Source organism: Hemitrygon akajei, chromosome 3 (assembly GCF_048418815.1).
Source record: "Hemitrygon akajei chromosome 3, sHemAka1.3, whole genome shotgun sequence".
NCBI classification, from domain to species: domain Eukaryota; kingdom Metazoa; phylum Chordata; class Chondrichthyes; order Myliobatiformes; family Dasyatidae; genus Hemitrygon; species Hemitrygon akajei.
Genome location: NC_133126.1, coordinates 22,300,416 through 22,325,517, shown reverse-complemented (window position 1 = coordinate 22,325,517; position 25,102 = coordinate 22,300,416). Strand labels below are relative to the sequence as shown.

Here is a 25,102-nt window from a genome sequence, read left to right as displayed (position 1 = left end):
TCAAAGTTGCCTCACAGGTAGATAGGGTAGTTAAGAAAGCTTATGGGGTGTTAACTTTCATAAGTCGAGGGATAGAGTTTAAGAGACGCGATGTAATGTTGCAGCTCTATAAAACTCTAGTTAGGCCACACTTGGAGTACTGTGTCCAGTTCTGGTCGCCTCAGTATAAGAAGGATGTGGAAGTATTGGAAAGGGTACAGAGGAGATTTACCAGGATGCTGCCTGGTTTAGAGAGTATGGATTATGATCAGAGATTAAGGGAGCTAGGGCTTTACTCTTTGGAGAGAAGGAGGATGAGAGGAGACATGATAAAGGTGTACAAGATATTAAGAGAAATAGAGAGTGGACAGCCAGCGCCTCTGCCCCAGGGCACCACTGCTCAGTACAAGAGGACATGGCTTTAAGGTAAGGGGAGGGAAGTTCAAGGGGGATATTAGAGGAAGGTTTTTCACTCAGAGAGTGGTTGGTGCGTGGAATGCACTGCCTGAGTCAGGGGTGGAGGCAGATACACTAGTGAAGTTTAGGAGACTACTAGACAGGTATATGGAGGAATTTAAGGTGGGGGGTTATATGGGAGGCAGGGTTTGAGGGTTGGCACAACATTGTGGGCCGAAGGGCCTGTAATGTGCTGTACTATTCTATGCTCTATGTTCTAAGGTTAGCCAATAGAGTATCTTTCTGTGCTCTGATTCTATCATCTGCATCTTTGTGATCTTAAAAACCACTGAGGGTTTTAAAGGCATTTATGAACTGCAGAGATTACTTTCCTAGAAGAACCCTGTTCTTTCTATGCACTTCAGAGTTCATCATTAAAAGTCTGAGCATAGTTCTAGCTCTCCATGGATATCAACTCACAGCTAGAGAATATGATTCATGTCTCATGGATGAACCCACCCTTGGACCCTTCTCACAAAGACTTGTTCAGGTAGGAAATGTGGAAAAGGCACCTTGCAAGCAGAGAACAAAGACGTTCAAATCAAATTCTTTCAAGCACTGCAGTGAATTTTAAACGTGGTACAAAAGATTAATTATTTTTGCAAAAATAATTTGTCTCAGATCGCTCAGAGATGTTATGGTGAAAAATGCGGCCATTTATGACATAATGTTCTGCAGCACCATCTCGCTATGAGTGACTGCAGTTAAAATCAATGGTTCAGATACTTTGCTCCCATGTTTTCATTAAATGAGCCAAGCAATTATCATTATCTATCCCAAAGTGCCCTAACTGCTTCAGTGTGTGCATTGATCCACGGAGTAAGTGATAAGAATACTGATGCAAGTTCCAGTAAGTAAGTTACTTTCGCAGTCAGGCTTCTTGAAGGCACAACTTCCTAAACCAAACTAAAAGAGCGAGCTAATAAAGATTGAAAGACTAAGAACATTAACAGGGATTTTGCCCGGACTTGAATACCTGAGTTACAGGGAAAGAGTGAATAGGTTAGGAATTTATTCCCTAGAAAATAGAATAATGAGGGGACACTTGACAGAGGTATACAAGATTATGAGGGGTATTGATTGGGTAAATGCAAGCAAGCTTGTTCAACTGAGCTTGGGTTGAGACCAGAACTAGAAATCATAGGTTAAGGATGATAGGTGAAATGATTAAAGGAAAAAAAGTGAATAAAAGGATCCTTTTCTGGTTGGCTGCCAATGATGAGTGGTGTTCTGCAGAGGTCAGTGTTGGGACCACTTCTTTTTATACCGTGTATCAGCAATTTAGATGATGGAATAGAAGGCTTTGTTGCCAAGTTTGCAGATGATATGAAGATTGGTGTGGAGGAAACAGGTAGGCTGCATAAGTGCTCGACAGATTAGGAGAATGGGCAAGAAAGTGGTAAATGAAATACAATGTTGGAAAATGCTTGGTCATGCACTTTGGTAGAAGAAATAAATGTGCAGATTAGTATTTGTGTTAAATGCATCCCACTAACATTCAAATGTGTCATATTAAATTCATATTTGTCAGTCTGTATGCATTTTTCATTGGTTCCATTGTATTTTACTGTTCTACTGTAAATACTCGCAAGGAAATGAATCTCAGGGTTGTGTATGGTGACATACATGTACTTTGATAATAAATTTATTTTGAATGATATGCGGAATATTTATTGAGCCTAGTGCAATGCAAGCTGAGAATTCAATGTTCTTGTGTTTTGAAGCCAATTAGGAACGATACTTGTTAAACAAAACTATACTTTTTCCTATTTTTGGTTTGGATCTTTTTTGCTATAAAAAGAACCAGATAGAAAACTAACCCCAGTCATCTAAATTGGCTGCATCGAGACGCTGCATCCAACTTACCCGCGTTACCTGAGAGAGCAGCTATGTTACAGAGTGACCACTAGACGGCAAAAATCACTAAACAATAAGGTACAATGATGAAGGAAAGCTTCAGCAGGACCAGAAATAGAGATAGTGATAGCACTGGAGAGAGAGAGAAAAAAAATCAGTCACTGAATATGTTCACAAATTTACCTCAACAGCGAGTTCAGTAAAATTTCTGTTGGAATATATAGGATTCTGGTCAGCATTAAACTTCACTTTCCCTTCCCTTCCACAGAGAATCAGTACTATTCTTTGTCTTTCAAAAATCCACCATGTTTTTGCACTAAGTAAGATAATCAATTGCATTTCATCAAGTAGCATAATTTATATACTTGAACAGGTAACAAATTGCAAAACTGCACTTTGGTAAAAATGGTAAAGGCCCAGGTCTTCCAGTGGGGGGGGGGGGGGGCGGGGGGTTGGTGTCAGCAAAACATTTGTAACAGTGGTAATTACAACCCTTAATTGGAATGCGATTTAAGGTTCATAAGTGCCTACCTAGGATGTCCACCATTCTGACAAAAATAAGAAGATGAGCATTTCCATATTAAACATGGAAACATATAGTGAAATGTATCATTTATGCCAAATTCAGTCAGCAAGAACTGTGCATGTGTTGCCACACTTCTAGTATCAACATAACATGCCCACAACTCAACCCTTTGTTCAGGAATGTTACCGAGTTCCATGGCATCCCATAGAATAGGAACACAATTAGGCCATTTAGTCCAGAGTCTGCTCCGCCATTCCATTGTGGCTGATTTATTATCCCTCTCAATCCCATTCTCAACCTTTGACACCTTGACTAATCAAGAACCTATCAACCTCCACATACCTAGTGACTTGGTCTCCACAGCTATCTGTGGCAATGAATTCCACAGGTTCGCACCCTCTGGCTAAAGACATTCCTCCTCATAGAGCTCAGCAGGCTACTGGTGTTGCTTGACCCTTGCATTGGAACATGGCAGCCACTGATGGCACACCAGTTAGCGCTGAAATGAACTACTGTGTCCGATCTCACAGCTGTGCCTTGTGAACCACAAGCAAAGATTCATAGATTTGCATAGGACAGAGGTCCATTGACCAGTTACATCCGCAGTGACCACCACTTACCAATAGACAAACTCCAGTTACTAATACTTGCTCCTTTACTTTGGCAATTGAAGTGCTCATCCGGATACCCCCTAAATGCCATAGGAGTACCTGCTTCCTTCATCAACTCAGAGTGTGTGTTTCAGATTACAACCTCCCTCTGTTCTGTCCACAGAACAGCACAGCACAGTACAGGCCCTTTGGCCTACAATGTGTTCTGTTGACTTTTTAACCTACTCTAAGATCAATAGCCCTCCATTTTTCTTTCATCCATGTTCCTATCTAAGAGTCTCTTAAGCATCTTTAATATGTCTGCCTCTACCACCACCCCTGGCAGAGCATTCCATGCTCCCACCACTCTTTAAAAAAAACCCACCAGACATTCCCTCCCTATACTTTCCTCCAATTATCTTCTCAGTCTTAAATATGCCCGGCAGGCTAAAATCCACTCTCATACAATCCTTTTGATCTTTAGTCTTCTTCTCCAGTACGGGCAAAACTACAGTGAGTTTCAGTGGCAGAGTCTGACATTTGCAGTGACAAATGTTCTTTGCTACACTATAGGCCTCGCCAATTAGCAAAGAAGGCTGACTATACATGAGAAGGCTGTGTCAGGGCGAATGTGGTGTGAAGCTGCATACTTCTTGGGAGATCTGGGCCAAAACCTGTCTTTTTGTCCATTTATTATTTCAGCCAAATTAGTTTTAAAAAAATCAATAAATCAATGCTCTTAACGGGGAGCATCCCTCAAAAGCTTAATAATTACACATTTTAAAATTCCCAAATTGTTTTAAGTTTACTGCCTTTGTTTGTTGTCCACTAAGCACTGATTTACAAATATTCATGTACATACTTCTAACAAATAATGTCTTGTTCCTTGATTATATATGGTTCATGGTGGAGATTTGAAATAGCTTTGAACCACAGAAATGTATTTTAAAAAAGAATGCACTATTTAGATGCTGATTAATGGCTCAATCTTGTATTCATCAGGTAGGAAAGTTTCCAATTTAGAAGGGACAATGAGGAAGTGGCAAGGGGGTGACTGAGAGGTAAAGCGATCCAGCTGCAGGTTTCATTGTGCTCTCTGTTCTCAGGGCTGTTTGCCAAGCGGGCCGCAGGCTTCAGGCCTTTGAAGGGGTTGATAGCCATCTTTTGACTGATGACTCATGAAGCATTTTGATTTAAAAAAAAGTTAAGCATTAAGTTTAAATTTTAAAACTTATTTTTTAAAACCACAAACTTAACCAAAAACAAAAATGAGTAAAAAAAAAGAAAAACTTCACAAATTTTGCAAAGTATTCTTATAAAAGATTTTTATATTAAACTGACCACAAGTAGGCCACAGCATTTCCACTTCTACAAGGGAGATTATGATGAGATTATCAGAATGATTTAAACTGGCAGGCACCTGCCTCAGTGTAATTAATTTGACATTATTTTTTCTTAAAACCAAACATTTGCTGTGGCTTACTTGGCAGTACCAACAGTTATGATGCAAAAACATGGATATTTGCTCAAAAGATGGTCCATTTAAACATGGATTTCAGATCTAACAGGTCCGGAATTACTTAATTACATCGGATTGATAACTTCATGCACATTTTACACAACATTCAAATTAATATTCATTTACAAATTAATATAAATGTTTTAAGAAACAACTTTTAGGAGGAATTTACTGTATTCAAGTAATTGTTAATAAATCCATCACCAATGAAAGGCTAGACAGCCACACAGTCAAGTTTTATACAATACCTAAGTTGACTGTCAACTTCACTCGGCCTCCGTCAAGCTCCAAGCGAAGTGTGTCGGCCGAATCCCTTGAGGTCGTGGCCACGAGTAAGCCATAAGCTCGCTGGGACATGAAGCGGAGGGAAACGTCTTCGGCTTCTGTGTGCATTACCCAGGGCATGACTATCTTCAGGTACATGCTGCCATCGTAGCTGAGAATGGATGCCTCTGTGGGGAAAGAGTCAAATGGTGACGTGAGGTGACACCAGCTTATGCTATTCTGTTCTTGTTTATTGTTCAGAGTACATTTATTATCAGTGTATGTAGATGTTACTATACACCACTGTGGGATTTACTTTTTTGTAGGTCTTTACATCTGGTGTTGAAACAATTGTGTAAACTTAACAGGCCAAATGGTTAACCTCTGTAATGAATCCAATTTTGTTGCAAAATGCAGTAATATCTTCACACCGTATTAATTATATTCTTACACACATTCTAACTGACAACTAGTGAAAGCAATGCCAACAATTGTACAGAATTGGGGTATGTCACATTGAAACTAGGAGTAGGGAGATCATGCAGAATTGATTTCCTGGCTTTAGTAGCATGTGAGGAGTCTTCAGGGTATATGCCCTATTCTGAATATTGCAGCAGGTACTGGAAGGGGACCTCAGCAATAGATTCATGGTGAGAATGGGGACAGGGGAGATTTAAGTGGATGGTCAAAGGAAAAAGGTACCTAGACATTCACTCTCAATCATCAATCCTGCTTTATCAGGAATGATAGAGGAACAGGAGACACAAAATGTTGGAAGAACTCATCATGTTAGCAAGCATGCACTGAGGGGAATTAACATTTCAGGCCAAGACCCTTTCCTCCTCTCACCTAGTCTCACCTTTCAGTTCGCTCACCCTGCTCCTCCTGTTTCTACCTCCTACCCAAGATCCACAAACCTGCCTGTCCAGGTAAACACATTGTTTCTGCTTGTTCCTGCCCTACTGTCTTCATATCTGCATACCTCAACTCAGTTTTATCCCCTGTGGTTCAGTCTCTTCCTACCTACATCTGTGACACTTCAATGATTTAAAGTTCCCTGGCCCTGAGCATTTTATTTTCACCATGGATGTCCTGTCCATAAACACCTCCAACCCCCACCAGGAAGGTCTCAAAGCTCTCCCTTTCTTTTTGAACACCAGACCCAATCAGTTCCCCTCCACCACCACTTTTCTCCATCTGTCAGAACTTGACTTCATTCTCAACAATTTCTCCTTTGGCTCCTCCTACTTTCTTCAAAGAAAAGGTGCAGCCATGGATACTTGGATGGATCCCAGTTATGCCTGCTTTGTTCCAAGCCTACACTGGTGTCACTCCTCAATTTTCCTATGTTATCCCGGCGACTGAATTTGTGCTGCTTCCTGTACCCACGTGGAGCTCGTTGACTTCTTCAACTTTGCCTCCAACTTCCTCCCTGATCTCAAATTTACCTGGTCCATTTCTGACACCTCCCTTCCCGTTCTCAAGCTCTCTGTCTCTAGCTCTGGAGATAGCTTATCTACTGATGTTTATTATAAACATACTGACTCCCAGCTAGCTGGACTACACCTCTTCCCACCCAGTTACTTGTAAAAATGCCATCACCTTCTCTCTGTTCCTCCATCTCCACCGTATCTGCTCTCAGGATGAGACTTTTCATTCCAGAATGAAAAGAGATGTCCTTCTTCTTCAAAGAAAGGGAACTCCTTTCCTCCACCATCAACACAGCCCTCAACTGCACCTTTTCCATTTTTTACACATCTGCCCTCACCCCATCCATCCATCACCCCACCTGTGGTGAACTACATATACCTGTCTAGACTGCTCCTGTGGCTCCTCCCACAGACCCCTGTATAAAGGCGATTGAGGCCTGATGCCCGGCCTCATTCTCCAGGATGTAGTGTTGTTCATTCTTCCAGTCAATAAAAGCCGATATCTCGCTTCTTATGTCTCAGAGTGAGTTATTGATGGTGCATCACCACCAAGGATAGGGTTCCTCTTGTCCTCACCTACCACCCCACCAGCCTCAGCATCCAGAACATAATTCTCCATAACTTGCCATCTCCAACGGGATCCCACCACCAAGCACACCTTACCCTCCCCCTGCCTCCCCCCATCACTTTCTGCTTTCCACAGGGATTGCTCCTAACTCCCTCATCCATTCATCCTTCCCCCCCGATCTCCCTCCTAGCACTTACCCTGCCCCAACACCTCCTCCCTCACTTCCATTCAGGGCCCCAAACAGTCCTTCCAGGTGAGGCAACTCTTCACCTGAGAGTCCGTCAGGGTCTTCTATTGTGTCTGGAGATCCCACTGTGGCTTCCTTTATATTGGTGAGACTGGGTGGAGATTGGGAGACAGTTTCGCTGAGCGCCTATGTCCATCAGAAAAAGCGGGAACTCCCGGCAGCCACCTATTTTAATTCCATTCCCATTCCCATTCCAACATGTCAGTCCATGGGCTCCTCTACTATCACGATGAGCTCACACTCAGGTTGAAGGAGCAAAACTTTATTTTCCGTTTGGGTAGCCTCCAACCTGATGGCATGAACATCGATTGCTCGAAACTCTAGTAATGCCCCTTCCCCATCACCTATCCCCATACCCTTTTCTCTCTTTCACCTTATCTCCTCACCTGCCCATCATCTCCCTCTGGTGCCCTTCCCACTTTTCTTCCTTCCATGGTCTTCTGTCCTCTCCTATCAGATTCCCCCTTCTCCAGCCCTGTATCTCTCTCACCAATCAGCTTCCCAGCTCCTTACTTCACCCCTCCCCCTCCCAGTTTCACCTATCACCTCGTGCTTCTTCCTCCCCTTCCCCCACCCTCTCACCCTCACTGCTCACCTTTTTTTCTCCAGTCCTGCCAAAGGGTCATGACCCAAAACGTCGACTGTTTACTCTTTTCCATAGATGGTGCCTGGCCTGCTGAGTCCCTCCACCATTTTGTGTGTGTTGCCTTTTCCCTGCCAGCTTGTACCCCTCCTCTTCCTCCCACCTTCTTATTCTGGTTTCTGCCCTCTTCCTTTCTGGCACTAATGAAGGGTCTCGCCCTGAAACATCTCCAGATCAATGGCCTAGTCTCCCGAATAGCAGGCCAAACACGTGGCCACTCTGAAACTGTACCTCACTTAGTGGAATAATTCAGGGGATGACTAATTGCTGGGTCAGACAGTCAGGGCCTTTTTTTCATATATATTGACATTTGATAGCACCAGAGAGGATTTTTTCTATTTCTCTGTACTAAACACCTGCTTAAAATAGCAGACCAGGAAGTGGGTGCCACAATAGCATAGCAGTTAACTCAACGTTGCTATGGCTCAAGGCATTCCAGAGTTCAGAGTTCAAATCTGGCACCGTCTGGAAGGAGTTTGTACATTCACCTCGTGATGTTGCGAGGGTCAAAAAAAAAGTCAAAGACAGACTGGTTAGAAGGTTAATTGGTCACTGTAAGTTGTGATTATGCTAGAGTTAAATAGGCGGGTTGCTGGGTCGTGGGGCTCATTGGGAAAGAAGGGCCTGTTCCACACTGTATCTCTAAACAAATAAACAAATCATATACCAGCAACATGTCTACTTAGAGTGTACAGTGACAATATTCAATACAAGAGCCCACTTCTATAGGAAGAGTTGGTCTGTGCCTGATTGAAGGGCGACAATGTAGTTTTGACAGCATCAGGCACAGGGACAAAAGACACTGCATCATTTCCTCTTGACTGAGGTATCTGTTATTTCTTACCCAACCCTTGTTTCCCGAAGTAGATCTTTAAAAACTATTTACTTATTTATTTTAGCGATGCAACACGGTAACAAGCTTGCCCGCACATCATTCAGGAACGTAGAAGGAAACTGAAGCAGCCGGAGGAAACCGGAGCACCCAGAGGGAACCCACGCGGTCAGGGGGAGAACATACAAAGTCCCTACAAATAGCAGCAGGAATTCAACCCGTGTCACTGGCGCTGTAAAGTGTTATTCTAACCACTATGCTACCATGCTGTTCCAAACAACCAATGTCATGATATATGGTATGTCAGTCATATTAAACCCGGTTTTGATTCTCCTTACATAATGCAGCTGATATTGAATACAGGCTGCTGGCACAGTAAAAACATTACACTAACCACTACACGACCATGTCACTATGTTGATGGGCCTCCTGACTAGCAATTTATTTTACTGATTGAATGGCTTAAATTCCACTGTAACTGCTGAGCTATGTTGGAACTGACATTTCAAACTCTTCTTCCAAACAAAAACAGTTCAATTCTAGTGTCCTCTGCAAGGAGTTTGTATGTCCTTCCCGTGAATGTGTGGGTTTCCTCTGAGTGCTCCGGTTTCCTCCCACAGTCCAAAGACGTATCGGTTAGTAAGCTTCTCGGTCATTGTAAATTGTTCTCTGATTAGGCTGGGTTTAAATAGGTGGGTTGCTGGGCAGTGTGGCTTGTCGGGCCCGTAGGGCCTGTCAATGCTCTATCTCTACAAGACAACTAGTAAAAAATAAATAAAATGGGAGTAGGAAAAACAACAAAACGTGCTAGAGGTGCAGCTTTTTGTGGTCTCTACATACCAGGAGTGGCACAGTAGTGTAGCGGTTAGCTTTACGCTTTATGGTGCTATATGCAGGTCCAGGGTTCAATTCCTGCTGCAGTCGTAAGGAGTTCACATGTTCTCCTTGTGACAACATGAGTTGCCTCCGGGTGCTCCGGTTTCTTCCCACATTCCAAAGGAATATGGTTTAGGGTTAGTAGTCGTGGGCACGCTACGTTGGCATCGGAAGCATGGTGACACTTATGGGCTGTACAGCACAATCCTCAAATGTCACATTACACTGTATGTTTCAATATACATGTGACAAGTAAATCTAATCTCTTTATTTTGTAATCAGAATTACTTTAAGGGAATTTAAACCACTTGATTTCAGTCCCACCTCTTCTGAATACCTGATACCAGAACTCAGGCACCCCGGGCACCTGTCCATTTCAGCCACTTTCAGAGCCTCAAATGTTTAAAGTTCAAAGTAAATTTATTATCAAAGTGTGTGCATGTCACCATACACTACTCTGAGATTCATTTTCTTGCAGAGATTTCACGGTAGAACAAAAAATACAATCGAATCAATGAAAAACTACGTCCAAACCAAGAGTGACAAACAGCCAATGTGCAAAATAAGACAAACTGTTCAAATATTTAAAAAAAAGTGGATGAAGAATGTTGAGCACATCAGTTGTGGAGTCCTTGTTTATGTCGCAGTTCCTGGTCTTTTACAAAGATTCAATACTGTGCCATTACTCAGGCTGCTTATATATCGATAATTCAGCATTTCTGCAACATTTGCTCAATATTTTGTCAACATCTATTGGATTTCCTGAAGACAGCAAATATGTAAGATTCCATGATACCAGATCAGAGCAATACTGCATTTGCCAACCGTGTCCACTTATGAATATCCTCAGTCTCCTTATTCCACTATTGGCAACTAGATAACCATTAAATCACTCCTCTGCAACCCTCCAGTTCAAGCAATCTTTTTGCTATCCTTTCTAATAACTCCTTTTTGATTCACTATCTTTTCGTTGTCCATTTACATTCATTTGAAGTGCCTTGGAATATTTGCTTATCAATTTGAAGGCAAACTAACGAACAAGTTGCCGGAATGGGTGGATGCGAGGTCAATTTCAAAGTCCAAAGTTCAAAGGACGTTTATTATCCAAGTATGTAAATGTTATACAACCTTGAGATTCATCTCCTTACAGCCAGCCACAAAACAAAGAAACCCCAAAAGTACCCATTTTAAAAAAGATGAAGACAGTCAAACACTCAATGTGCAGAGAGAAAAAAGCAAACAAATTGAGCAGATAATAAAAGTGAGCAAATAGCTTCAGCACTGAGGGTTTATGACAGATAGGAAACCAGGCATCACTGCAGCCAGAGTGCATTTAACATTTATGAGAAGTTTGAAAAGGTACATGGATTATAGGGGTATGGAAGGTTATGGTTCAGGTGCAGGTCGATGCGACTAGGCAGAATAATACTTTGGCATGGACTTAATGGGCCGAAGGGTCTGTTTCTGCGCTGTAATTTTCTAGTACGGTACTCTATGACTCAATGTTTATGAAACTCCAAGGATACAGACCGAAATGATATTCATAGAGAACTACAGCACCGAACCAGGCCCCTCAGCCCACCCATTTTCCAATTTTCATTTCAAAAACATTTTACAGCAGGACTTCGTTGGTACTTTATTTAATTCCCTTGCTTTCTGATGGATTAGATTAAGCAAGGAACTTAGTACTTGGGGAAGGTGTCAGCGAGGAGCATATAATAATGGCAGAAGATCTATTGCAAAGAATTTGCAAAATATTTTAATCACAGTTAGCTCCAATTGTTTACTTTATTTTCATATTTAAACACCAAATTAAAGAAAATCACAATTAAAAGCTGTCCAATTTGTGAACGAACCAAAGAAAAATATACACTGCCAGAAAGATAGTGATAAAGAATCATTTTGAAAATAAGATGACAATTTTATCAATTAGGTGTTTCATTGAAATATTCATGACAGGAATGAGCCAATATATTTTTGCACTTTAAACATGTGGCTTGCTCATATAACACACGTTAAAAGCCTACAGTGCAAAATAGAGCTTCAAACTAAATAGATCCACAGTTTAACAGGATATTTTTCTTTTATCTAAAGAGAGGGAATCTTGCATTTTTAAATTATGAGGCCAGAATCAAAGTCTTATAATTTACAGTTATGTATTTGTTTGTGACATATTCATCATTAAAAATATCACATCAAATCCTCCTCTAAATTTACCCTATCACCTTCATGAAAGTGATTATTTACGCCAATGATTTGCATTTGAAAAGATGTGATAGCTACATTTCCCCTTTTTTATATTTACTGGAAGAATTTAGACAAAAAATCATGTTATAAGAGTACAAAATACGTATGATGATTGATGGAACAAAATTGAGGAAAAGCTTAATGCCTTTAAATGAGATCAACACCCCATTCTTGAAAGGATTCTTTATTATATCTGCTTGATGTTATTAACACAAATTTCCTTTTTTTTGGAAGATGTCCAGTATTTTTGTGCTATTAACATATCAAAGAACAGAGGCGTATTATGCAAGTTGATCTTGACAAAGGTAGAACATAAAAATCACAAAACAGTGGAGACCATTCAGCCCACAATGTTGTAACAGCCCTTTAATCTTCTCTAAGGTCTATCTAACCCTTCCTTCCTACGTAGCCTTTGATACCTCTGTCATTCAAGTGCCTATCTAAGAGTTTCTTAAATGTCTCTAATGTATCTGTCTCTCTCACCATCCCAGGCAGGTAGGATACTTGGCAATGTGGAGGATCAGAGGGATCTTGGGGTCCGAGTCCATAGGACACTCAAAGCTGCTACACAGGTTGACTCTGTGGTTAAGAAGGCATACGATGTATTGGCCTTCATCAACCATGGGGTTGAGTTTAAGAGCAGAGAGGTAATGTTGCAGCTATATAGGACCCTGGTCAGACCCCACTTGGGGTACTGTGCTAAGTTCCGGTCGCCTCACTACAGGAAGAACATGGAAACCATAGAGAGGGTGCAGAGGAGATTTACAAGGATGTTGCCTGGATTGGGGAGCATGCCTTATGAGAATAGATTGAGTGAACTCGGCCTTTTCTCCTTGGAGCGATGGAGGATGAGAGGTGACCTGAGAGAGGCATACAAGATAATGAGAGGCATTGATCCTGTGGATAGTCAGAGGCTTTTTCCCAGGGCTGAAATGGTTGCCACAACAGGAGACAGGTTTAAGGTGTTGGGGAGTAGGTACAGAGGAGATGTCAGGGGTAGGTTTTTTACGCAGAGAGCGGTGAGTGCGTGGAATGGACTGCCAGCAACATTGGTGGAGGCGGATACAATAGGGTCTTTTAAGAGACTCTTGGATGGGTACATGGAGCTTAGAAAAACAGAGAGCTATGGGTAACCCTAGTAATTTCTAAGGTAGGGACATGTTTGGTACAACTTTGTGGGCTGAAGGGCCTGTATTGTGCTGTAGGCTTTCTGTTTTTATGTTTCTAATATTTTGGAGGTTGCTGGAGGTCACAAAGCACAGGACGGTATGGGTTTGGTAAAAACCAGTTACGTAGAAGATAGAACATAAAGCAGTGCGGCACAGTACAAGCCCTTCAGCCCGATGTTTAGCCCTCAAACCTACTCCAAGATCAGTTTAACCTTTCCTTCCTGCAAAGCCCTTCACTTTTCTTTCATGCATGTGCCAATTGTCCTGAGACAAATAAGGAGTTATAACTTTTCAAAGCAAGGCTGTAAAAAATAGGACCACTCAAAGAGGTAGTCACTGAATTAGTGGATGCATTAGTCTCATCTTCTAAAATTCAGCAGATCACAGAACAGCTTGAACAATCTGGTGAAGGCACATGCAACTGTACTACTCCATTGAAACAAAAGGGAGTGAGAAAATAGGAATCGACGGGTCCATCAGCCTGTTTTCAGTATAACTACAAATACTGGGGGGGATGTCTAAGTCCAGAGGGCACAGCCGCAGAATAGAGAGCTGTCCATTGAGAATGGAGATGAGGAGGAATTTGTTTAACCAGAGGATGGTAAACCTGTGGAATTTGTTGCCACATGCGGCTGTGTGGGCTAAGTCATTGGGTATATCTAAGGCAGAGGTTGATAGATTCTTTATTAGTCAGGGCATGAAGGGAAACAGGGAGAAGGCAGGAGATTGGGGCTGAGAAAGAAATGGAGTGGCCATGATGAAATAGCAGAGCCAAATGGCTTATTTCTGCTCCTATACCTTATGGTCTATATATTCTATCTGAAAGGATGTGAAGAATCAGACATGACTTTTCCACGAAGGTAGTGAAAGCACACATTTAATTTATTTTGAGGGAACTAGAATATAAAGGCAAGAATATTCTGCTGAGGCTTTACAAGCCATTGGTCAGACTGCATCTGGAATATTGTGAGTGAGGTTGCACTCACTATCTGAGGAAGGATACGCTGGCACTGGAGGAGTTTCCTACAAATGAAAGGATTTTTTCCCAGGGTGGAAATGGCTAATACAAGAGGATATAATTTGAGGGAGATTAGAAGAAAGCAAATGAGGGAAGTCAGGATTTTTTTTAATACACAGAGAGTGATGGGTGAGTGGAATGCTGCCAGAGTGGTGGTAGAAGATTCATTAGGGCCATTAAAGTGTCTCATTGCATGTCAGGCAGCATCCATGGAGGGGAATAAAAAAATCAGAAAAAACTAGGAAACCTAACAATGAGGACCATCGGTCTTCCCTATATTTCCACAGTTCCTGGAAAGATCACCAGGATCCGAAAGAAATACCGGATCAAAACCATCCACAAACCCGTGAGGAAGCGCCAATCCCAGTTTATGTGAGTGAAAGATGACCTGGGACTCAGGTCGGCTGGCATTAACAGGATTCCCTGTGAATGCGGAGCAGCGTGTATCAGTCAGATGGGACACACGGTGGAAACCTGCGTCAAGGAGCACAGGAGGTGTATACATTCGGGTTGCCCGGAGAAATCTGCAGAGGTAGAACACAGCACACACAATGACCACAGGATTGACTTTGAGAGCACAAAGCTACTATGCTGTTCCAATGGCTTTTTGGACTGCCTGGTGAAGGAAGCCATTGAAACAAGAATAGAGAGAATGAAGTTCAACAAAGACGAAGGTCTTGCTCTAAGTAAAAAGTGGAAATGATTTTAAAACAAAGTGGGACAGCAGAAACCTGTTTGGTTGAGGACAATGGGAGTTGAAGATAAATACCTCTGGACTAGACATGCTCGGCATCATCTTTGATGAAGATGGCTGAGTTTGCTATTGGGTTGACGACCGGGTCTCTGGCACTGAGCCTGGTTTCCTGGTGCAGAAGGGAGAGAAGAAAATGAGGAATGCAGTAGTCATAGGAGATTCCATAGTGAGGGGAACAGACAGGAGTATCTGTCAGCCTGATAAAGTTACTTGTGTGGTGTGTTGCCTCCCAGGTGCCAGGGTATGGGATGTCCCTGATCAGGTGCAGAGTATTCTGAAGGGAGAGGGTGAGCAGACAGAAGTCTTGGTACACGTTGGTACCAATGACATAGTTAGAAAAAGGGACGAGGTCCTGAAGAGAGAATTCTGGAAGTTGGGTCGGAAGCTGAAAAGCAGGATCTCCAGGGTAGTAATCTCAGGATGCTCCATGTGCCACATGCTAACAAGCGCAAGAATAGCATGATCAGGCATATTAATGCATAGCTGAGAGACTGGTGTAGGGAGCAGGGCTTCAGGTTCCCGGATCATTGGGGCCTCTTCTGGGGGAGGGACGACCTGTACAAAAAGGACGGGTTACAACTGAACCCAAAAGGGTCCAATATCCTAACATGCAGGTTTAATTGAGCTGTTAGAGAGGGTTTAAACTAATTTGGCAGGGGGATGGGAACTGGAATGATAGGGCTGAGGAAGGGAAAAAAACAGGAAAACAGAAATAAATCAAAGATACTGTGCAACAGAGGTGATAGGAAGGACAGCCAGGAGATGAGGCATAATCACAGTAGGTGGGATGATTTACAACAGAAAGCAACAAATTCTGGACTGAAAGTGTTATATTTGAATGCACACAGCATAAGAAATAAAATGGAAGATCTTGAAATTCAGCTTCTGATTGGCAAGTATGATGTTGTGGACATCTCTGAACTTGGCTAAAGGATGGCTGCCATTGGGAGCTGAACGTCCAAGGATATATGATGTATCAGAAAGTTAGGTTGGTAGGCAGAGGGGGTGGTGTGGTCTGTTTATAAGAAATAATATTAAATCATTAGAAAGGGATGACATAGGTTTCGAAGGTGTAGAGTCTCTATGGGTTGAGTTAAGAAATGGCAAGGGTAAAAGACCCTAATGGCAGTTGTATACAGGCCTCCAAACAGCAGCTGGGATGTGGATTTTCAAACTTCAGCAGGAGATAGAAAATATGTGTTGGAAGGGCAATGTCATGATAACCGTTGGGGATTTTAACATGAAAGTGGATTGGGAAAACCAGGCCAGTACTGGACCTCAAGAGAGAGAATTTGTAGAATGTCTACTCTAAGGGATGGCTTTTTAGAACAGCTTGTTGTTGAGTCAACTAGGGAATCAGCTGTGCTGGATTTGGTGTTGTGCAATGATCCGGAGGTGATAATAGAACTTAAGGTTAAGGAACCCTTAGGGAACAGTGGTCACAATATGATCGAGTTCATTTTGAAATTTGATAAGGAGAAACTAAATTCCAATGTGTCGGTATTTCAGTGGAATAGAGGACATTACAATGGCATGAGAGGGGAACTGCCCGAAGTTGACTGGAAAGGGACATTTGCAGGAAAAACTGCAGAGCAGCAATGGCTGGAGTTTCTGCGAAAAATGAATGAAGTGCAAGACAGATATATTCCAAATAAGAAGAAATTTTCGAAGGGAAGAAGGACACTACCGTGACTGACAAGTGAAATCAGAGCCAATGTAAAAGCAAAAGAGAGGCATACAAGGAAGTCAAAGCCAGTGGGAGGATAGAGGATTGAGAAGCTTTTAAAAACTTGCAGAAGGAAACTAAAAAGGTCATTAGGAAGGCAAAAAAAATGAATTATGAAAGGAAGCTGGAAACTAATAGCAAAGAAGATACTACAAGCTTTTTTAAAGTATCTAAACGGTAAAAGAGAGTTGAGCGTTGATATAGGACAAATATAAAATTACACTGGAGATATTGTAATGAGAAATGCAGAGATGGCAGAGGAACTGAATGCGTATTTTGCATCAGTCTTCACAGTGGAAGACATCTGCAATATACCAGACATTCAAGAGTGTCAGGGAAGTGAAGTTTGTGCAGTGAAAATTACGACTGAGAAGGTGCTCAGGAAGCAATATGGTCTGAGGGTGGATAAATCTCCTGGAGCTGATGAAATACACCCTAGGGGTTCTGAAGGAAGTAGCTTGAGTGATTGCGGAAGCATTAACATTGACCTTTCAAGAATCAATAGACTCTGGCATTGAACCGGATGAATGGAAAATTGCAAACGTTTCTCCACTATTTAAGAAGGGTAAGAGGCAACAAAAAGGAAACTATAGACCTGCTAGCCTGGACATCAGAGGTTGGGAAGTTGTTGGAATCGATTGTTAGGGATGAGATTACTGAGTACCTGGAGACACGTGACAAGATGGGCCAAAGCCAACATGGTTTCATGAAAGGAAAATCCTGTCTAACAACATACTGCAATTTTTTGAGGAAATTGCAAGCAGGGTAGACAAAGGAGATGCAGTAGATGTGGTGTGCTTGGATTTTCAGAAGGCCTTTGACAAGGTGCCACTTAGCAAGATAAGAGCCCATGGAATTACGGGAGAGCTAATAGCATGGGTGGAGCATTGGCTGATCAGCAGAAAATAGAGAGTGGGAATAAAGGGATCCTATTCTGGCTGGTTGTCGTTTACCACTGGAGTTCCACAGGGGTTGGTTTTGGCATCACTGCTTTTTACGATGTATGTCAATGATTTGGAATATGGCATTAATGGATTTGTGGCTGAAATTGCCAATGATATAAAGATAGGTGGAGGAGTGGGGAGTACTGAGGAAACAGAGAGACTCAGATAGTTCAGGGGAATGGGCAAAGATGTGGCAAATGTTGGAAAGTGTATGATCATGCACTTTGATGGAAGAAATAAACAGGCAGAATATTATTTAGATGGGGAGAGAATTCAAAATGCAGAGATGGAAAGGGACTTGGGAGTCCTTGTTCAGGATACCCTAAAGATTAACCTCCAGACTGATTCGGTGGTGAAGAAGGTGAATGCAATGTTGGCATTCATTTCTAGAGGTATAGAATATAAGAGCAGGGATGTGATGTTGAGGCTTTATAAGGCACTTGTGAGACTACACTTGGAGAATTGTGGATGTTGTCCAAGTTGCATGCCATCTTGGACAATGTCTCCCATACATTCCATAATATACTTGTTAGGCACAGGAGTACATTCAGCCGGAGACTCATTCCACCGAGATGTAACACTGAGCATCATAGGAAGTCATTCCTGCCTGTGGCCATCAAACTTTACAATTCCTCCCTCGGACTGTCAGACACTCTGAGCCAATAGGCTGGTCCTGGACTTATTTCCACTTGGCATAATTTACTTATTATTATTTAATTATTTCTGGTTTTATTTTGCTATATTTCGACATCTATTCTTAGTTGGTACAACTGTAACGAAACCCAATTTCCCTCGGGATCAATACAGTATGTCTGTCTGTAGCTTTGGGCTCCTTATTTTAGAAAGGATATACTGACATTGGAGAGGGTTCAGAAAAGATTCACGAGAATGATTCCAGGAATGAAAGAGTTACCGTATGAGGAACATCTGGCAGCTCTTGGGTTGTATTCCCTGGAGTTCAGGAGAATGAGGGGGGATCTCATAAAAACATTCTGCATGTTAAAAGGCCTGAACAGATTAGATATAGCGAAGTTATTTCCCATGGTAGGGGATTCTAGGACAAGAGGGCATGACATCAGGATTGAAGGACGTCCATTTAGAACTGAGATGTGGAGAAATTACTTTAGCCAGAGGGTGGTAAATCTGTGGAATTTGTTGCTACGAGCGGCTGTAGAGGCCAAGTTATTGGGTGCATTTAAGGCAGAGATAGATAGGTTCTTGATTAGCCAGGACATCGAAGGGTATTGGGAGAAGGCAGGGGAGTGGGGATGACTGGAAGAATTGGATCAGCCCATGATTGAATGGCAGAGCAGAATCAATGGGCTAAATGGCCTACTTCTGCTTCATGGTCTCATGGGGAAAGTGCAAAGACTGGGACCTTCAACAATAAATGACCATAAATACTTAGAGTACCCTAGAATTATTATTCTTCTAATAATTTTGTTTGTTTAAGCAGCAGCATTTTCCCAATCATGAATTAAAAATGATTATTGGGTGGTATGTCAGATGTATCTGACATCTGGAAGAGAGAAGGCCCGATGGAGTAGCGCATGATTGAATGGCAGAGCAGACTCAATGGGCCAAATGGCCTACTTCCACTCCTATATCTTATGGTCTTCTGAAACTTCCATCAGGATCGACATCTAGACCCAGCTGAAGGGCCTAAAAGAGAGTTTATGAGATGACCTTTTAGGCCAAAAGCCCTCCAGAGATGCCACCTTACTGGTTACGTTCCATCAGCACTTTGTGTGCTGCTCAAGATTTCCAGCTTCAACAGAATCTTTAGTGCTTAAGAGACTCTTGGATGAAAGAAAAATGGAAGATTATGTAGGAGGGAAGGGTTAGATTGATTGTGGAGTAAGTTTAAAAAGCCAGCATTACATCATGGGCTAAAGGGTCTGTGTTATATTGTACGAATATATAGGCAGAAAGTTCTGACAGAAAGTCACCCCTGGCTGGTTCAGCAGCTTTGACATAGACTCTGTTGTCAACTGCCTGACTGCATCCCCAACCAGAAGACGGCATGTAGGATAAAGGAGACTTAAATAAATGGAGGAGAAATATATTTCAATCCAGAGAAAGGAGATTGAATAAATTTTCGCAACCAGGCAACAGTAAAACTAATGTTACTAGAGTGTTTCTGACTGGATCCTTCAAGGATAAGGCATCCTAAGATCAATGCTATTAGTTACTTGGTGTTTAATTGCTGCGTGATTTAATTGCCTCTCTTGAAATGGAGCTGGTTTTCCTCTATAGACTGATGCTGACTATGGATTAATACTATTGATAAATCCCATGAGTTAAAAGCCACCAATTATATTGTGTTCCACAGAAATGTAACCAGTCATTGTAAATGAGGGTATTTAAACCACTACAGATGTTCTCTTTTCAACCCCACTGTATTTACAAGACTAGAAGCACATGCCTTGTTGCTTCAGCCATTTATTGCAGCAACAGCATGTTCTTCCCACTGTCTGACGTCAATTCGGTTGCTGTCGATGGAGCAGGATCTTGGAAGTGTAATGACAAAGGACATTTGAATTCTTGGGCCTTTGCTCATGTTCAAAGGCCAGCAACGTGGACGGGCGCTGAACAATGTTTGTGGATGTTGCTGGGACCAGGGATATTTATGCACTATGGCAGAAGGAAGAGGAGAACAGATTATTTTCTAAATGGGAGAAAATTCAGAAATCAGAGGAACTTAGTAATTCCTCATATAGGATTTCCTAAAAGTTAACTTGCAGGTTCAGTCAAATCAATTTAAATCAAATTCAAGTTTAATTATCATTTAACCATACATGAATACAGCCGAATGGAACAGCGTTCCTCTGGGGTGGGGCCAAAGTGCCAACCATAATTGTGAGCAAAAAAAAACATAGCCCAAGTCCCTGAGCAACATAAAATCCAGCCTATCATTCCACAAAAGACTCGTTCTCACTACGTAGCTTCCCCACAATGTGACACGCCACCGAACAAGGGAAACAGGCCTGCGGCATTTCACATTATCAACGTCCAACCATGTCCGATCACCAGACAAGTGTCTAAGACAATGTTGTTGGCTTCACATACCAACTCCAGTTCCTCTGATGCCTCCCTGTAGCGGGCTGCAACGTGGTCTGCACCCAGTTCAACACCGCTGCTAACGAGCAGCTCACTGATGGGATAGACCTGCAGTACCTGAAGCTCTTGGAGTCCTGCATTGTCTTGCTATCATAAAAAAAGCCATTTAACAAACAAAAAAATGCTTTTGATTGGCCCCCAAGAGGCCGCTGTATCTGAACACATCGTCATCTTACCGGAAGTGCAATGTTAGCATTCATTTCGAGAGGACTAGAATATAAAAGCAATGATGCGATGCCTAGATTTTATAAGCCATTGATCAGACATTTAGAGTATTATGGGCAATTTTGGGCCCCTAATCTAAGGAAAGTTTTGCAGCCAATGGAGAGTTTGCAGAGGAGGTTCACAAGAATGATACTGGGAATGAATGGGTTAATGTATGATGAGGGTTTGATGCTCTGGGCCTGTAATCACTGGCGTTCAGTAAAACGAGGGGGCATCTCATTGAAATCTATTGAATATAGAAAGGCCCAGATCAAGCGGAGACAAAGAAGATGTTTCCAACGGTGGGGGAGCCTCGGACCAGAGAGCACAGCTTCAGAATCAAAGAACATTGCTTTAGAGGAGGAATCTTTCAACCAGAGAGTGGTGAATCTGTGGAACTCTTTGTCGCAGATGGCTGTGGATACCAAGCCATTGGGTACATTTAAAGTGGAGGTTGATAGGTTCTTGATTAGTAAGGGCATGATAGGTTATGGGGAGAAGGCAGAACAATGCTTATTCCCCTCTACAGATAAACATGAGATTCTGCAGATGCTAGATATCCAGAACAATACAGAAAATGCAGGAGGAACTTATTCGTAATCCATTTTACTTTGCTTTCTCAGAATAGCAAGAAGGCAAAAAGATAATAACGAGTATAGAGAGGTGAAGGAGGTGCAGAGAAAAGGTGGGAATATCCACTTTGTAAGAATAGTAGAGAACTAGCAGAGGAGTCTCACATTAATACTGAGATGAATCATAATTTCTTCTATCAAAATTTATCACAGAGGGCTTTTAACACTTGTCCAAGTACATACATAGTAAGATAGATGGATTTTTGGATTGCAGTAAATATTAAGGATTTTAGGTTTGGGAAAGAATCAAAGCAGCCATGATGTTATTAAAATCTTAAGCAGGCTCAAAGGATCATATGGTTTACTCCTGCCTTTACATCTTATCTTCAAAACCATTTCTCATGCTTTTAACTATTCTTCTCTGCGTAAGAGAGAACAAATCTCCTTCAGTCCAAATAATTTTAATCTCTCATCTTCACAACGATTCTATTAACTCTCTGATAACTTGGATAGGCCATAAAATTTACCTATCATACATTGCCCAGAACTCCGTCATAGTTCAGCTGATGTCAGACTAGTGTCTAATATCCAATTACTCCAATGTCTTCAAGACCCAGCAGGGTGCCTCCTCTTTTCTATTCCACTTTCCCTCCTGTGATACAGACCCAACATCTAAAATTCCACTGCAATTCACACAAAAGACTTTCATAATCAGGTCTATTATCATTGACATATGACAGGAAATTTGTTGCTTTGCTGCAGTGGATCGATGCAAGGACATGATAGTTGCAAAGAGATTGATGCCCCTCTCCAGTGTCATTTTGTTTTGAGTTGTATACCCCCAAAGGTAAGTCAACTATCCACAGAATTTCAACACTTCGGCACTCAACTTTACTTCAGCTAAAATGAAAAAATAATTATATAAAGCCATCATGACCTGACAACCAATGTCACCATCTAGCATTTACTACAGGGGCCTATCGCAGAACACCCAAAACTCTTAATAGCAGTGTGTCAAATAAAATTTAGCACAGTGTTATAAAGCACTACAGCACAGAAACAGACCCTTTAGCCCATCTAGTCAGTGCCAAACAGTTTTTTTTTGCTTTGTCCCATTGACCTGCACCTGGACTCAGCCTTCCATACTCCTCCCCTTCATTACTTATCCAAACTCTCTTAAATGTTACAACCAAACCCACATCCATAACTTCCACTGGTAGCTTGTCCCACCACCCTTTGAGTGAAGAAATTCCCCCTCAGGTTCCCCTTAAGTATTTCTCTCTCCACCCTTAACCTATGACATCTAGCTCCCGTCTCACTCACACTCAGTGGAAAAAGCTGCTTGCATTTATCCTATCTCTACCCCTCATAATTTTGTATATCTCTGCCAAATCTCCCCTCGTTCTCCCATGCTCCAAGGAATAATATCTTAACCTATTCAACCTTTCCCTATAACTCAGGTCCTCAAGTCCCGACAGCATCCTTTCTTTGTATTCTTTTAATCTTTGTGATATTTTTCCTGTAGGTAGGTGACCTGAACTGAACACAATACTCCAAATTCGGCCACACTTGCAGTTTATACAACTTCAATATAACATCTCAAATTCTGTGCTCAATACTTTGCCTTATGAAGACCAATCTTGCAAAAGCTCTCTTTATCACTCGATCTACCTGTGACACCTAGCCAAATGAGATATTAGGGTACTGAACATGAACACTGAAACAAGTCTTAAGAGACTTAAAGGAGAGGAGACAAAAATAAGACAATGGTAAGGATTAGGAAGGGAAACCTGGAGTTTTGACAGTTGAAGATATCAGTACTAACACTGGAACAGATAAACCTGGAAAGTAGTAGAATTAGGATAATGACTAGAGCAAAGTGAAGATGGTGCTAAACAATGAGTCCTTTGCTTGCCTCTTCGGAAACAGCTCTATTTCTATCTTTGATATCTCTTTTTTTTCCTTTTCCATTTGATCAGTCTCCAATTTAAAAAATAATCGTACTTACTCTCAAACCTCTCTTTTCCTGACCTTCTACAGATCACCTATCCTCAATCGTGGCAAACTTATTGATGTTCCATCCATCGATTTCATACATGATATTCCAAATGGTGATGTCTTCTGCTGCTAAATCCTGATCCCTCAAACCTCTAAACACAAGAGATTCTACAGATACTGGAAATTCAGAGCAAAAAAAAGAAGTGGAAGAGCTCAGCAGGTCATGCAGCATCAAGGGAGAAGAATGAATGAGTCAATGTTTTCGGCTGAGACCTTTATCAGGACTTTCTATCTCCCTCATTATTCTTGAGCTTATATTGGCCATGTTCATCTTCACCTGCTTTAATTTCTTATTTGGATTGATTTCCATCTCAGCAGAGAATCAACCTGCAAAGTTCAACATTTTTTCAAAAAGTTAAATGGTAATTTTCTGCTGATGTAGCTACCAGTACAAATTCAACCCCAAAGTGACATTTCACGTTGCAGATGCTGTAAGAGCTTCCAAAGCAATGACCTTCATCGAATGACACAAGAGGTCATCACTACCTCCCAGTATTTAAACCCAGCTAATTTTCAGACACTGTCACTCATGCACGAACGTCAGTACCCCTGTTTAGAAAGCAGCCTGGAACCATAGCTCAGTTTCTTACTCATGAATTTTTCACAGAATAGTTCAGGTCCTTTGGCCCATGATGTGGAACTGACCCTTTCACCCACTCCAAGGTCAATCTAACTCATCTACCTTCCATTTTTCTTTCATCCAAGTGCCTATGAATCTCTTAAATGTTCTTAATATATCTACCTCTACTACCAGTGCAGTCCATGGACCCACCACTCTATGCAAGTAAACCTGCATCTGACATGACCCCTATACTTTCCTTCAAACACACTAAGGTTATGCTTCCCTGTATTAGCCATTTTTCACCAGGAAAAAGTTTCTGGCTGTCTGCTCTATCTCTGCTTCCTATCATCTTGTGTACCTCTCATCCTCCTTTGCTCCAAAGAGAAAAGCCCTTGCACGATCTCCATAAGAGTTCAAAGGTGCAGTCTCAAAGAAGAGGTATATAAACATAGATGGAGTGCACAGTTACCACCTTTCTTCCAGGGTTGGCGCTGGCTAATACCAGAAGCCCTCGTTTTAAGGTGAGTTCATGAGAGATATCGGAAGCAGTTTATTTTCATATACATTGATAAAGTGCTTGGAATGCACTGCAACCAGTGGCTGTAGAGGCAAATACCTTAAAGATTTTGAGAATCTTAGTCACATGGATGAAAGAAAAATGGAGCATTATGGGCTATCTAGGAGTGAAGGTTTAGATTAATCGTGGAGTAAGTTTAAAGGTTTGCTTAACTTTGTGAATTGAAGGGCCAGTACAGTGCCATGTTCTGTGTTCTTAAATATCTATTGCAAAACCAAAACAAGACCATATGTGGTGTATTATAGATATGCACATATCCCAAGTGGATATTCCTAGAGCATGAATGGACGACTCCAGCAGAGTAAAGTGGTGCTAATATTTAGGTTAGATCTGAAGCCGAGGCTCCACCCCTCCTTTCTGATGG

At 41.8% G+C, this 25,102-nt stretch overlaps 1 protein-coding gene across 42 annotated transcripts in view; it reads right to left on the bottom strand.

Annotated features, from left to right (window-relative positions):
• nrxn3a (neurexin 3a) overlaps nt 1-25,102 on the bottom strand; it is a 2,216,268-nt gene that overhangs the window by 1,356,424 nt on the left and 834,742 nt on the right. For all 42 annotated transcript variants that reach the window (XR_012098174.1, XR_012098175.1, XR_012098176.1 and 39 more), the window contains one exon: nt 5,176-5,379. Coding sequence is in view for 36 of the 42 variants with exons in the window: in XM_073039307.1 (XP_072895408.1) it covers nt 5,176-5,379 (204 nt within the window). In the remaining 6 variants the exon portion in view is untranslated. The remainder of the gene's footprint in view (nt 1-5,175; nt 5,380-25,102) is intronic.